Source organism: Panthera onca, chromosome D1, assembly GCF_046562875.1.
Source record: "Panthera onca isolate mPanOnc1 chromosome D1, mPanOnc1 haplotype 2, whole genome shotgun sequence".
Taxonomy (NCBI): Eukaryota; Metazoa; Chordata; class Mammalia; order Carnivora; family Felidae; genus Panthera; species Panthera onca.
The window spans coordinates 51,115,714-51,131,719 of record NC_138348.1 but is presented as its reverse complement, the minus strand read 5'-3'; the positions used below and the strand labels follow the sequence as shown (position 1 = coordinate 51,131,719).

Genomic DNA, 16,006 nt, shown 5'->3' with positions numbered 1-16,006 from the left:
GTCAGGTCTGCTTTCCCAAATGACTTATAGTATAATAGATCTTTTCCCTACTGATTGGAAATGCCACTTTTATTATATAAAAAAGTACTTTTTTATGATTACTCCCATTCTATTCCATATGCCTACTCCTCTCCATATAGCTACTTTTGCAATTAGGTACTGTATTTATGCACAGTGTGAAGAGGTTAACATTTCATTTATAGTAAAGAAGAATTATGGGGGCATCTGGGTGGCTCAGTCAGTTGGGCATCTGAGTTGGTTTCAGCTCAGGTCATGATCTCACAGTTCATGAGGTTGAGCCCTGTATCGGGCTCTGCACTGACAGCACGGAGCCTGCTTAAGATTCTCTCTCTCTCTTTCAAAATAAATTTTAAAATCTAGCATTTGAAAAGAAAAATTCTGAAGAACATGGATATCTCAAGTGAATATTCTGAAGGATATTCTGAAGAATATCCCAAGTGAGACAGGCAAAGAGGTAATGAGGGAGAGGGTATTTGTTCTGAGATGAGTGTTGGCAAGTAGGTGAGGGAGCACAGGATGAAACCTTTGCAAAATCTCTGGGCAGTAAAGCAGTGATTCCATGTGTCCTCACACTGTCCTTCCTATAGGCTGAGGCGTTGCCACTTCACCTCACTGAGCGGTCAACATCTCTCCTCTTCTCTCCTACTCAACAAGAGCCTGACACATCTGGATCTGGGGTCCAACTGGCTACAAGATGATGGAGTAAAGCTTCTGTGCGATGTCTTTCGGCATCCCAGCTGTAACCTTCAGGACCTGGGGTAGGTTTTCTGTGACCTGACCTTCCATGTTTTAACAGATGAGTGAAGAAGGGCTGAGCTGAATATCTGTCAGAGAAAAGAATACACAGCTGATTCTCTCTCTCTCCTCCTGCTGGAGACAAGCTGAGGAAGTATGTTCATCAGATTTTTCTTAAATAGTTACTACAGTAATTGTAATCAACCTGTTTGTACCTCACTGAATCTACTGTGTGTCCTCTGCTCTACATCCCTGAAGCAGAAACTGTGCTCTACTAGTTTTTCTTTCTTCAATTCATGTTTATAATTAGGTCAACTTTTAAACTGGGAAGGGAATTTTAAAAAATATCCAATAATCCAGTCATTCTGTTGTTGTTTATTTAAATGTTTTTATTTATTTTGAAAGCAAGACAGTGAGAGCAGGGGAGGGGCGGGGGGGTGGGGAGGGTGAATCTCAAGCAGGCTCCACACTGTCCGCACAGAGCGCGACACGAGGCTCAATCCCATGACCCTAGGATCGTGACCTGAGCTGAAATCAAGAGTCAGACACTCAACTGACTGAGCCACCCTGGTGCCCCATATCTCTACCTTCTTTAGGAAAATATATATGATCTAATTCTCTGAAGTTTCCTTGACTATTATTCAACTAGAAGGCAAAATTTTACTTCATGGAAATTATGTTTAAACCCAATACCTTTTATTTCAGCCACAATTTCTATAATTTCTAAGTGACCTACATACACAAGATGTTTGGTTAGTCCACTTGCTCTCCTTAGCTTTGCTATAAACAGACAAATTTGTGCTTTCGTAGCTACCTTCATAGCTTCTATGCAGGCCATGCCAGTTCTCTCCACCAAAATTTACAACAAATATAAAATACATTCTGAGGGCATTAAAGATTATTACTAAGGTGATGCTCTTGCCTCTGGTAACTTACAAAATGCTGATGGCAGGGAAATGAATATACAGCCAATCATAATATATCCCATTTGTCATAAAGATATGACAGGGATGCCTGGGTGGCTCAGTCAGTTAAGCATCTTGACTCTTGATCTTGGCTCAGGTCATGATCTCCTGGTTCGTGAGTTCAAGCCCTGTGTCAGGCTACACACGGTCAGTGCAGAGCCTGCTTGGGATTCTCTCTCTCTCCCTCTCTCTGTCCTTCCTCTGCTAGCTTGCTCTCTCTCTCAAAATAAATACATTGGAAAAAAAAAAAAAGATATGACAAAAGTCCCAAGGAGCAAGGAGTGGGACAGAGGAGATTGAGTTACCTTAGCCTTGAAAGACGAAGAGGATTTTGTTGTGTGCAGATATCCTTGGCAGAAGGTAGGAAGAGCGAAAAGAAGGGGAATGAAGATAGGTGTGGTAAATTTGGAAAAAAACAAAATAAAAAACAGAAACACAGAGGTGTATGGTTGGCAAATAGGTTAGGGACAAAGTATGGAAAGAGAATGTTTGAGGCCAGGTTGTGAATGCTCTTGAATGCCCTACAAAAGACTGAAAGACATATCTTTTTATATGTAGGCTGCTTCCTCTTAGAATGTAACACCTTAACATTTTTTTAAAGTATTTTTATTTCAAAATTCTATTGGAAACTGAAAGCACAGAAATCTTTGGGTTCCTTGGGTAAACTTATATCCATTTTTTAGTATTGATAGAAATGTGTTTATACCCTTGATTTGGGAAGCTTGGTGGATAACAGCCTGTTTGTGGGAGAAAGCAGTTTTACCCAATGGGGTTTTTTTTCTCATTAAGAAACCCCATTGGTTTCTACTGATAATGTTAGATGTTCCTATGTGCATCTTGGATTGTGGATAGAAAAGAGTCAGGAAAAGGGTTTAGATACCTGGGCTTCTCTCCTAGGAATAAACTAATTAAGCCTCACAACTGAAGGTCTCACTTGTCTCTTATATTTCTTGCAGATTGATGGGCTGTGCACTCACTAGTATGTGTTGTCTGGATTTGGCTTCTGCTATTCTGAACAACCCACACCTGCAGAGCCTGGACCTTGGGAACAATGACCTGCAGGATGATGGAGTCAAAATTCTGTACGAAGCTTTGAGACATCCAAACTGCAATATTCAGAGGCTTGGGTGAGTTCAGTTTTCCATCAGGAAAGTGATTCCTATTTGGTAGCTAATGTGGCCAGAAGAAATTTAGTACATGAGAGAGGATGAAAAATAAATGGGGCTCGAAGGTAAGTTACTCTCAGAAATGAGAATCTGAATTTTAAATATATGCATCAGTGTGTATTATGTGTTGTTAGTATTAAAGCTATAGTTCACATTTCTTTCTGTTCCCTTTAGTGCCTTAGATGGGGTATGTATGAAGTAAAAGGTCCTTGCTTTAAGGTCTTTCATGTTCTGTCATCCTTCAGATATTCTGTCTTTGAATTAATTTTTCTTATTAAATTGAAGATTTTGCTAATTGTCTTCTCTCAAAAAATGCTATCTAGGCTCTTAAGGAGCCTGCAATCTAATAAGGTCTTATCCTATGTTCTGAGTACTTTTTATGTTTAATCATGTATTGTTTAGGTGTTTATTTTCTTTTTGAATCTTGAACTGATATTGGCTAGTACATTCTTACATAGCATGAATTATTGACCTTTGGGTCAAGAATTTTGCTCTATGTGTGGGAAACCCAAATACTATGATATGTTTCCCTGACTCTTCCAGGAAATTGCTATTTTACCTATGTTTCCATTAACTATTCATATATTTTTATGACAACAATGATGATATTGTAATGATTGGATCTGAAATTTAATTTTATCCTGCTTATAACCTAATAAGTTAGCCTATCACTGTTTCGTGGATGCTGGCAGGAAACCCAGAGTCCCATTGGAGACAGAGGACTTTATTACTCCTAGCATAGCAGCATATGCACTAGTGTATGTGTGTCAGTTTTCTTTGTCCCCCAAGTCCCACAGGGTGGATATGGATAGCCCAGATGGACACCTGCACATGGAGTGGGTTGCATCCCATGGAGCTTGGGGGACTCACCACTTTATAGCAAGCACTAAGCAAGCCTGCTCTTTGCCCCAGAGGAAGACATCCCTCAAGACTGCTCACTGCACACACCCCCTAGGAAGTGGCCATGTAGGGTTGTCAGGGTCTTAAATTTTTGTCAATAAATAGGAGAGCAAAAGACTCACAGAAGAATGTCTCCCAGAAATATCTGCCCCCTTTTTCTGCACAATAAAGTCTTGGTTAATTTTCACATGGATATGCCACGCTCACTAATCTCACCAACAGAGGCTGAGGCCAAATCTGCTCAATTTGTCTCCTACGCCATTTAATTAAGGCCACCATAATTAGGACTCCAAGCATGGGAGGAGGTCAGATTGCAGTATTGATTTCAACTATGTCCTCAGCATCCTGGACCGGCCAACTGAATGAGACCAAGGGAGGACCAAGAAGTCTTGTTATTCATTATAACTCGTGAAAGGGAGTTTAGGTTGACCTGCTGATCTTGGTATCATTGGCAATAAATATAGGGAACAAAATCTGGCCAAAAGTAGTCCCATCCCCAATAAAGAGATATTCAGTGGTCCACACCTTCACACACAAAAAACATATAACCTGAAGGAACACGATTCACTTCAATGTGGGATGTTTTCTATTGATCTGGGTCACCATTACAGTGGTTTGGTTATGTGTCACTGAGTAGTTACAGTGTTAGACATAAATCTCATAACTCAAGGCTGCACTGGCATCAAGAGAAGCTAATGAATTTGTAACAGACTGAAACAAGGTTTGTACCGGTTGTGTTTGTACACCCGTGACAGAGGTCCAGATCTGGGGGGCTGCCGCTGATGACATCAGGTGCAGCAGAACAGTTAGGACCTGCCGTATCCACGTGGAATTTTCTGTTTCCGCGGCATGTGGACAGACTGGGCAGTGGGTCACTTTGCCAGCCATAGCTGCTACTTCAGCAGACCACATAATTTTTCCAGGCAGCTGTGTTGGGTCTAGGGAAGGAAAAGAAATAATGAATTGTTCTTCCCACTCCCAGCATCTCACAGGTTCTGAGATGTTACTTCCCCAGGTATTGGTGTGGCTGTTCTTCCCCACAGTCCTGAAATCATTGTGTCCCATCTTAGTGCCTGTAACTTTGCTTTTTCTCCAATCATCCCCTGCTCGTACCCAGGCTTTCAGTCCAGAGGGATCTGGCAGGAGAAAAATAAAGCATTTTTTATAATATTTCTATAAACCCATTCTATTCTACATCTTTGCTTGTAGGGGGACTTCTCAAGCAGTATACTCAACCAAATGGTCATTATCCTCATGATCCAAAGGTGACTCCAGGTGTCTGAAGCCAAATTAAGTTTGAACCCCACAGGTCCTTTGTGGCTGGCCTGTCACCTGGAGGGTACACCAGTTAGGCTGGCCTGGAGTTGCTGTTATGGAAAGAAAAGTATCATGAAATTTCAAAGGTTTTATATGACTTTCTGTCCCTTTCATCGTAATCATTACTCAGGAAGTGGCCAGAGAGAGATGAACCATTTCAGCGGATAGCCATATTTAGTGACCAAATGCCCCACTATACTATGTTGACCAGGAGGTGGTGAGGGAGGTAGGGTCACAGATCTTTGTAATTTCGAAAGATCATTCCAGAGCTCAGTAATACCAGATGCCTGTGGATTGTAGGGACCATGGAATGTTCATTGAATACCTTGACTATTGGCTCATTGTTTCTTCAAAATGAGAGATCTAAGTACTATTATCCTTGACTTTTTGTATATCTGGAAATGTCTCAGTTTTCTATGACATTGAGTGGCAGCTTGGTTGTGTTCATATTTTGGTCATCCTTCCTCTGAGAGTTTTACAGAAAGTCCACTGCCTGCTAGCATTGAATCTAGTTAGAGAAAAGTCTGAAGCCAACTGATTCTTCCCTTTTAGTGTCCTTACTGGTTAAACATACTTTTTTTTTTTTTTTTTTTTTTTGGCTTGAATGTCCGTAGAATTGCTCTTTAGGAACAATAATTTGTCCTGTGTAGAATTTTCCTCATTAATATTTTCCTGAGGAAATGGTCTGCCATTTCAACATGTAGATTGTATTTTTTATAGGGTTTCCTGTGTTTTAATTTCTGCTTATCTAATTTGTTTTCAGGGTCACTAATTACACTTAGGTTGGATCTCTTTTGTCTGTCTTTATAATTTTTTTCTAATCTTTTAAAACTCATTTTCCTTTCACTTTTCTCTAACCCATAATTTTAAGTTCATTTTCAGCAGTGATGACCCCCTTTCTGCTTCTTCCAATGTCATCTACAGTCCATAATTTTTATTTTTCTCTTCTGATATTTTAAAGATCTGCCTGTATTCATATGTTTTGTTTCTTAAATTTCACATATGAGTGAAAATATATGGTATCTGTCTTTCTCTGACTGACTTATTTTGCTTGGCATATTCTGTAGCTCCATCCACGTTGTTGCAAATGGCAAGATTTCATTCTTTTTTATGGCTGAGTAATATTCCATTGTGTGTTTACACCACATCTTCTTTATCCATTCATCAGTCAGTGGACATCTGGGCTCTTTCCATACTTTAGCTATTGTAGATAATGCTGCTATAAACATCAGGGTGCATATATTTCTTTGAATCCATATATTTGTGTCCTTTGAGTAAATACCTAGTACGTAGTAAAATTGCTGGATCATTGGAAAAAAAAGAAAACCATAAAACAGATTCTTAACTATAGAAAACAAACTGGGGGTTGCTGGAGGGGAGGTAGGTGGGGGGGTAGATTAAATGGGTAATGGTATTAAGGAGGACACTTGTAATGAACACTGGGTGTTGTATGTAAGTGATGAATCGCTAAATTCTACACCTGAAACAAATATTACACTTTATGTTAACTGGAATTTGAACAAAAACTTGGGGGAAGAAAAGGAATGTTTATACACAGAAAAAAAAAGATCTACCAAGTCATATTTTAAACATTTTCACTATGAAATATAAAATACATAGAAATAAGTGAATAAAACTATTTAAAAGTTAGGGATTGCCTGGGTGGCTCAGTTGGTTAAGCATCAACTTGATACCAACTTTCATGGTTTGATGAATTCAAGCCCCTCATCAGGCTTTGTGCTGACAGCACTGAGCATGCTTGAGATTCTTCCTCTCTCTCTGCCCCTCCCCTGCATTTATTTATTTTTTACTTAATTTGTTATTTATTTTTGAGAAAATAAGTTAAAAAATAAATGCATGAATGAATGAATAAATAAATAAATAAATGTCAGATGTGTGTAATCTCACCTGGGTCAGAAATTGAATTTTCCCAGGAAATTAAATTCCCCTACTCCTCCTTTATAAATCTCTTCCCTCCTCCCTAAGAAGTAAAACTATTATCCTGAATTTTGTGGTCCTCATTTATTTATCTGTAGAGTGTGAGTGTATATAGTCCTAAGCAATGTATTGTTAAATTTTGCTAGGTTTTGAACCTTATATATAATCATACTCAGTATATTCTTTTGTATTATGATTTTTTTTGCTCATTGTTAGGAATTTGTCATCCAGTCATTTCATGTAGTTGTAGTTAGTTCATTTTTACCACAGTAAAGTATTCTAGTGAATGACGATATCACAAACTATGTAACCATTCTATTGTAGATGGACGTTTTTCATTTATTTTATGACTAATGCTGCTGATGAATATTTTACTACATGAATTGAGGCACACATGTATATATTTAGGAAAAATAGCGATTTATTACATCATTGGGAATGGGTCTTCAAATTTATTAGATACTGTCAAAAAGATTGTGCTGGGGTGCCTGGGTGGCTCAGTCGGTTAAGCGTCTGACTCTGAGTTTCGGTTCAGATCATGATCTCACATTTCATGAGTTTGAGCTCTGCATTGGGCTCTGCACTGCCAATGCAGAGCCTGCCTGGGATTCTCTTCCTCTCCCTTTGCCCTTCCCCAGCTCTCTATCTCTCTCTCAAAGTAAATAAATAAACTTAAAAAAAAAAAAAAAAAAAAAAGATTGTACTAATTGATTCTGCCCCTAGTAGTGTGTGATAGTTCCTGTTCTCTATTCTTGCCAATTTTGTCTGACTTAATTTTTAAAGTTTTAGTGAATCAGGTGTGTGTTTTGGCATCTCTTTGTGGTTTTAACTTAGAATTGTCTGGTTAAAGAGAGGTTCAACACCTTTTGAGATGATTAATAGCCATTCGGATTTCCTATTTTGTAAAGTTGCTTTTTCACTTATTTTGTTCATTTTTCCATTGGGTGAGCCATTTTCCCCTTTTTGATTTGTGGGTTTTTTTTTTTCCTCCAATATATTCTGGTTATTAGCCATTGTGACTTAGATATGTGACAATAACTTGGGCTTTTCTTTTCACTCTTTATGATGTCTTTTATAGAACCAAAGAACTTAATTGTAACATCAGATTATTCCTTTATTAGTCCTTTTTGTAATTGGTTAGGAAAATTTTTCCCAACTCTGGGATTATGAAGACATTCTACTATTATTTTCTAAATGTAAAAGGCAGCTTATGAAGCATTTGAGACTTTAATATAAAAATATGGTTAGTAGGGTGCCTGGGTGGCTCAGTTGAGCATCTGATGCTTGATTTTGGCTCAGGTCATAATCTCATGGTGGTGAGACTGAGCTCTGTGCTGGGAGTGGAATCTGCTTGAGATATTCTCTCTCTCTCTCTCTCTCTCTCTCTCTCTCTCTCTCTCTCCCTCCCTCCCTCCCTCCCTCCCTCCCTCCCTCCCATTGGACCCTCCCCAAATTGTGTGCATGCACGTTCTCTCCACCCTCCCCCCCAAATATATGATTTGAGGTCAATCCAATTTAATATATTTCCTATGTGGATACTCCTCCTTTCCAGCAAAACTTATTGACTGTTTTTCTTTCCCCACTGTCTGGCAGGGCCATCTTTGTTATAAATCAAGTCTTCATTGGTGCATGGGTCTATTACTGGGTTCTTCCTTGGTGTTTCCAAACAAAATTTTAAATATCAGCTTATCAAGTTAACACACACATGCATGTGCATCTCCCTATATTCCCATGCCTACCCATATGTTGGCATTTTGATTAGAATTGCATTGAATCTATCAATTATGATAGATCTCCTTAGCTTAGCTCTATCAATAAAGCTTAGTAATTTTTCCTGTGGTAGCCCTTTATTTTGCTGTTTGACTTTATTCCTAAGTACTTGCTATATTGCAATACTATTGTAAATGGGTATTCTTGTTATTTTTCATTTTGTTTATTCCTTATACATAGAAACACAGTTGGGTTTTGTGTGTTAACTTCACACCCAGTAGCTTGGCACATCGTCTGGTTGATTAGAATTGCTTTATCACTTGGATTTTCTAGGTACACAGTCCTCTCTCTTGGGAATGATAGTTGTCTTTTCCTTTTCTGTTTCTTTCTTTTTTTTTTTTTATTGCCTTAGTAACTTATAAGATATGCGATAGAATGTTAATATGTCTTGAGATAGTGGGCTTCCCTATGTTATTTTCATTGTCAAAAGCAAAATTTCACTGTTTGTCTCATTTATTAATTTAAAAGGTTCCTATCTTTAGTTTGCTAAGAATTTTTCTTTTTAGATTATGAATATATGTTGAACTTCTATGAAATGTGCTGAATGTGGTCAATAACATGGATTTTATTATATATATTATATCTATTACTATATCAACCTTACTTTTTTGGGCTCAAAACCAACTTGGTCATGATATGTCTTATATACATTGTGCACTTTATTTTGTTGATATGTAAATATTTTAACATCTTTGTTTATAATGGAGATTAGGTTATAATCTTCTTGTATAATCCCTATTAAGTTTTGGCATCCACATTACAGTATTTTAATAAAATGAGTTCAGGAGTGATCCTTCTTTGTTTCCTGGGGAGATTTGTGTAAGATTAGAATTATTTCTTCCTTGAACTTTGTAGAAATTTCTGGTGAAGCTGTATGATCTGGAATTTGCTTTGTGTGAAGATTTGACTTCTGATTCATTTTTAAGATAATTATACATTTATGTATGTTTTATTGAGTAATTTTTGGTAAGATTACTCCTATGATTTTATCCATTTCATCTAAATTTTAAAATTTATTGGCAAGTGTCTAATTTATTATCTGCTCAGCTTCTAATCATCTCCAGTGATTTAGACATCTGTTAATGTCTGCTTTCTTTTCCTGATATTGGCAATTTGAGCTTTTTCTCATTTTACTTTTTAAAGAACACAACAATGATCTAATTTTTTATCTTCTACTTTTGTTGAGTTTATTTGATTGTTCTTAAATTTTTTTCTTTTTTTAAGTTTATTCATTTATTTTTGTGAGAGCATGCAAGCAGGGGAGGTGCAGATAGAGAATCTCAGGCAGGCTCCGTGCTGCTAGCACAAAGCCCAGTGCTGGGCTTGGACTCATGAAACCATGAGGTCATGACCTGAGCTGAAACCAAGAGTTAGACACTTAACCAACTGAGCCACCCAAGTGCCCCCTTGTCTTCTTTTTACTACCGTTCTTAAATACTTGAGTTGAATGTGTAGCTCATAAATATTTCCTCCTTTTCCAACACTTGATTTTTCCTTAAAATCATTTCATTAACTTCATTCTATAATATTATATGCAGCATTTGTTATTTTTGAGTCTAAAATAAATTTAAGTTCTGTATGCTTTTTTCTTCATGGATTATTTTAAACTGTATTCCTTAATTTTCTTTTTTCTTTTTTTTTTTTTTTTTATTTATTTTGAGAGAGATAGAGTGAGTGGGGAAGGGGCAGAGAGAGAGGGAGAGAGAAAATCCCAAGCAGGTTCTGCACTGCCAGCACAAAGCCCAACATGGGGCTAGAACTCATGAAACATGAGCTCATGACCTGAGCCAAAACCAAGAGTTGGATGCTTAACCAACTTAGCCACCCAGGCACCCCAGTATTTCTTAATTTTGAAACATATAAGAGGAGTTTCTTATCTTTTTATATTTAATCTCTAGCATTGTGGTCTGAGAACATACTGTGTGTGATTGCATTTCTTTGAAATTTGTTGACATTTGCCCTAGTATATAGTCAGTTTTTATATGTCTACCATGGTGTGCTTAAAAAGATGAAGAATTGTTGGCTGCAGTATTGTATATGACTTTCATTAAGGTCATTAATTCTGTTATTCAAATCATCTATATTTTTAGTGATTTTTTTCCAGATACTTCAATCATTTGCTGTGAAAAGTATGTTAAAATCTCCATTATAATTGTAGATTTGTGTCTTTCACTTTGTAGTTCTGTTAGTTTTAGTTTTCTCTGTATATATTTTTAAGATTAAAAAATTTTTTTCTTTAGAGAGAGTGTGTGAGTGGGGGAGAGAGGCGGAGGGAGGGAGGGAGGGAGAGAGAGAGAGAGAGAGAAAGAGAGAAAGAGAGAGAGAATCTTAAGGAGGTTCCATGCTCAGCACGGAGCCTGATGCAGGGCTCAGTCCCATGACCCTGAGATCATGACCTGAGCCGAAATCAAGAGTCAGATGCTCAACCAACTGAGCCACCCAGGCACCCCTCTAGATTATGAGACTATTATTAAGGACTAAAAACAGGATGATTGTTTCCTGATTAATTCTTGATAACCTTTGTCTCCTAGTGTTTTTACCCTACAGTGTATTTTGTATTAGGTTTATTTACTTTGTGTCATAAATAATGGGACTGTTGCTCCATCACATTAATGCCAGTTTCATGTGGGCAGTAACTTAAAATTTTTTTAAGTTTGTTTATTTTGAGAGATAGAGTACAAGTTGGGGAGGGAAAAAGGGAGGGGAAGAGAGAGAATCCCAAGCAGGCTCTGTACCCAGTGCTGAGCGCGACCCAGGGCTCAGTCTCCTGACCGTGAGATCATGACTTGAACTGAAATCAAGAGTTGGACACTTAACCAACTGAGCCACCTAGGCGCCCCTAAATGTTTCTATATGCTCAGCACCTATGTAGGCACTCAATTGTGGAATGGCTAGGTAAACATAGGTGAAAATTACAATTGGTTGGGAGCATCATCAGGTGTAGAAAGTTAAGTTTAACATACTACTTCAGTTCATGGTATTATCATTGGTTTATGCAAGGGCCCTCTACTGACTTTGGTTGGTTAGTTGGTTAATTTATCTTTTAATCATTCTTCCCCTATATAGGCAGCTGGCCTAGTGTGTTTGAAATATGCCATGGAGTTGTGAGTATCCTTGTAAAAGATGTAATGTTGACTTTTGGTGTATGCACTTTTATTTGCATAAAGGCATGGTGTTAGAGACCTTATTGTATACCTTGCTTTTAAAATAGTCAATACCATATTTCAAAAGTTCACTTATGTGTCTATATTTTTAATGATGATCAAAGATTCAACTGCTTTGACTTTCCTTGGTGTGCTTACCTGTTTTGTTTATTCCCTGGACTATAATTTTGAACTTGTAATTTATGATTTAGGAAGAGATAAATTCAGTCAATAAATATCTAGTAATGATGATTATTATAAGTACTTAGATTCTTTGAATCTTCCCTAATTGTGCTTGCCTTTTTGTTTGTTTGTTTTTTGTTTCTTGTTTTTTTTTTTTTTTTTTTTTAAGCTCCTAGAGCCCTCCTGCACTCTCAGCTCACAGATCTCTTACATGCTTGCTCTCTGTCCCAGGGTTAAATGAATTTTATCATTAGTCTCTCTTCCCTGCAGGTTGGAATATTGTGGTTTGACCTCCCTGTGTTGTCAGGATCTCTCCTGTACTCTTAGAAGCAACCAAAACCTGATAAAAATAAACCTGACACAGAACACTTTAGGGTATGAAGGAATTATGAAATTATGTGAAGTCCTGAGATCTCCTGAATGTAAACTGAAAGTTCTGGGGTAAGTCTTCGTTGGCTTCTCAGGGCAGAAGTTTACTGGAACAAGGGATTTGGGAAGCTACTTGTTCACTGCAGGCCTAAGAATCAACCTGATTGTGGATCTGTGCGTATTCTTGAGGCCCTTCTTTTCCTCCCGTAGGACACTGAATTTTAAGAGACATACTGTAGCATACTGGTTAACAGCTGAGAACTCTAAAGCCAGACTACCCGAGTATGAAATGTAGCCCTGGAACTTACTAGATATTTGAACTTGCACTAGTCTCCAGTCTCTGTGTTTTGATTTCTTTGTCTATAAATGGGTGAAATGATATGTACTCATGGTTTATTATGAGGACTGATCAACTGAGTCAGTATAGGCAGTACAGGTGTCCCTCTGCTATCTGAAGGTAGAGTGTTCCCGTGAAAGCTTTCATAAGCCAAAATGGTGTAAAGCAAAGAAGCAATTACCATTATTTATATGGAAGAAATTTTGAGCATTCCTGGGCCCCCAAAAACATTCTCTCTTTTAGGCTTTTCTGATACCTTAGGACACATCTTGTTAACACATGCACAAAATAAATGGATATGAGGCCCAGATGCTCATAGACACAGTTCAGAGCTGTAGCAGCTGGGTGCTGAGGTGCAGCGCAGGCCCTGGGGAAGGAGCTGGGCAGGGCTGCTCTTGCTGCCTGGGTTCATGCTGCCTCCATAATGGCTCACTGCATCCCAAATGCTGAACACTATTTTCGCTTTTTAACTTTTTTGTGTGGTAAAAGCAAAATCTTTGGACTTCTTTCAGTTATCAAAAACACATACTAATGTCGGTCTCTCAAAAAGGTGAAGTGGTACAGCCATGACCTTTGGAAAAGCAAAGGATACCTGTACTTAGAACTGCCTAGTATGTAACACCTAACTGTTTTCTATGTTAGCGGTTGTCATCATTAGAAGTAGTATTTTGCTTGAGTAGAAAAAGGCTCTCGGAGGATCCTCTTCAATTTTAATCTTTTTTTATTTCTACTCTGTGTTCCATTTTCCTTCCTCTGCCACACACCCTGAGTCTATACCTCACATTCCCCTTGCCCCACTCCCCAGCCATGTTCACTTCTGTCTCTAACAGTTTTTCTCTGAGAAATGAATTCTTCAGTGGGAAAACTGAGTGTGAGAAGAGGTCTTCCCTTATTTTCTCAGGGTGTGCAAAGAGGCGTTTGATGAGGAAGCCCAGAAACTGCTGGAAGCTGTGCGAGTTAGCAATCCACAGCTCATCATTGAGCGGGATTGTAATGATCACAGTGATGAAGATGTTTCCTGGTGGCAGTGTCCCTGATTTGAAGAACCTGATGTACTTTTCAAAAGTAAAATGCCTCAGTGTGATGAGGGAATCTTAGCTTTAGATGCTTTATGCCCAGACGTACTGTGTTTGATGTCTGTTAGATGTAGGTGAGTCACTTCTCTGTGAAAGCTCTGTTCTACTTCACATGGGGGTTGAGAAGCTAAAATAAAACGAAAAACCTAAACCTCGGTGAAAGGTATGACATGTTTTTAATTGAATGCAGAGCTCAAGAATTCTGATGTGAGAAGCCTAGAAATGAAAGTGGAGGACGAGCCTAGGAAAGATTATGTTAGAGCACCTGTTTCCCTTTCTCTCCCTCCCACAAATGGCTTACTTCACAGCCTCACCATCTCCGGCTTGCTTTACTGAATGCTTCTCCATGCATGTTCTTGGGACAACTGGCGTCTAAATCACTTGGGTGTTTCTTAAAATGCGGTTTCCTAGAGCCCATATCGGACTTACTGAATCAGAATTATCTAAAGGTCCTAGGAACTGGTATTTTAAATAATTTCCCAGGCAACTTTTGGGTATGTTACTATGTGAGAATTGATGGTCTCAGTCAAAATGGGAGTCCACTTCCTCCATGAACATTTTCTGCAGCCTGTTGTAAAGATGTAAATAGATCTAAGATTATTGGGATTAGAGCTAAAAACATCTTCCTCCGTTTGACAGAAATCCGACACAGTAACATTTTCTGTGAAAGACTTTTAATTATCTATTGCTATGTGAAAAAACATCCCCAAATTTATTGGCTTAAAGGAGTGACTACTATGTTCTGTCTCATGACTTGGTAGATTAGAATTCAGAAAGGGCTCAGCTAAGCATTTCTTATGCTCCACACATCACTTGGAATCCCTTGGTGGTATTCAGCTGGTAGCCAGGTTGTACTGGGGGCTCCAAGGTGACTTCACTCACATGCCTGGTGCCTGGGCAAGGATGGCTGGAAGGTTAGGTTTGACTGGGCACCTCTTCTCTCTAGTCTTAAGGACTTTCCACATGATCTTTCCAGCAGGGAAGATGGAGTTCTCTCATGGGGCTTGAAGGGCCAAGTGGAAGCTGCCTGTTTTCTTGAAAGTTAGGCCCAGCACTGACATGAAGTCACTTCTGTCATACTCCATTGGTTGGAACAGTCCAGTTCAGCCCAGATGCAAGGGTAGTCACTTCTTGATGGGCATAGTGTCAGAGAATTTGTAGCCTTCCTTAGTCTACCACAGACTATCAATTTTTTTCCCTGTCTGTAGGAGATAAGAAAGCCTTTTAGGTGGTACAATAGCCCCTTGAGTCAATGTGGCAGAGCTGGAGATAAGAGTGAACCATGGCAGTTAGAAGGGGGCAAGTGGCAGTCATGGGAAGATTCGCAGGTAGTGTTACTGGGGCTGGTATGTACACCTATGATGCCTAGAGGGAGGTCACTGCTGAGGCTGATTCTCAGTGTTGACAGTCATGCTGGCTAGAGAGAGCTCGCCTGGGGCCATCATAACAAACAAAAGAAAGTCTGCATGGAACAAGTGGCACTCCCATCACAAGGCAGTCTTGGGCTGCAGTGAGCGTCTTATCCTTCGTAGAAAATAAGATTTGAAAGATTCCCAAGTAAAACTCTAACAAAGGAGTTAATAAATGCTTCTTATCAAGGTGATTTCTAGCAAACTTTCAGGCAAAGGAAAATTCCTGTGTTTTTAAAACCATTTCAGAGCATCATTGAGGAGGGTAACTTTACCATTTTCTTTCTTAAGCTATAAAACTTTGATAGGAGAGCCTCAAAAAAGATAACACCAGAAGGAAATTCAGTTGGATGTTACGAATACATATGCAAAGACTAAATATAAATATTTGAAAATTCCAAAAATCACCTTAAAGATAAAATGAATGGGGCTCCTGGCAGGCTCATTTGGTAGAGCATGTGACCCGTGATCTCCAGCTCATGAGTTTGAGCCCCACATTGGGTGTAGAGATTATTTAAAAGTAAAAGCTTTAAAAATATATATATATATATATATATATACCACGAATATTATGATTTACAACAGAAGTGCAAGAGAGGACAAATATTAGGAGGAATGTTGTAATTTATGATATCAGTTGGTTGATGGAGAAAGACCAAATAATCACTTTAGTATAT

The 16,006-nt window shown here is 38.5% G+C and overlaps 1 protein-coding gene across 2 annotated transcripts in view; it reads left to right on the top strand.

The window, feature by feature from the left end:
• Positions 1 to 14,107, top strand: part of NLRP14 (NLR family pyrin domain containing 14) — a 38,569-nt gene extending 24,462 nt beyond the window's left edge. For both annotated transcript variants that reach the window (XM_081790177.1, XM_060605884.3), the window contains 4 exons: positions 609 to 779; positions 2,678 to 2,848; positions 12,409 to 12,579; positions 13,746 to 14,107. In XM_081790177.1, coding sequence (XP_081646303.1) covers positions 609 to 779; positions 2,678 to 2,848; positions 12,409 to 12,579; positions 13,746 to 13,881 — 649 coding nt within the window. In that variant the 3' untranslated portion in view covers positions 13,882 to 14,107. The remainder of the gene's footprint in view (positions 1 to 608; positions 780 to 2,677; positions 2,849 to 12,408; positions 12,580 to 13,745) is intronic.
• Positions 14,108 to 16,006: the final 1,899 nt, after the last annotated feature.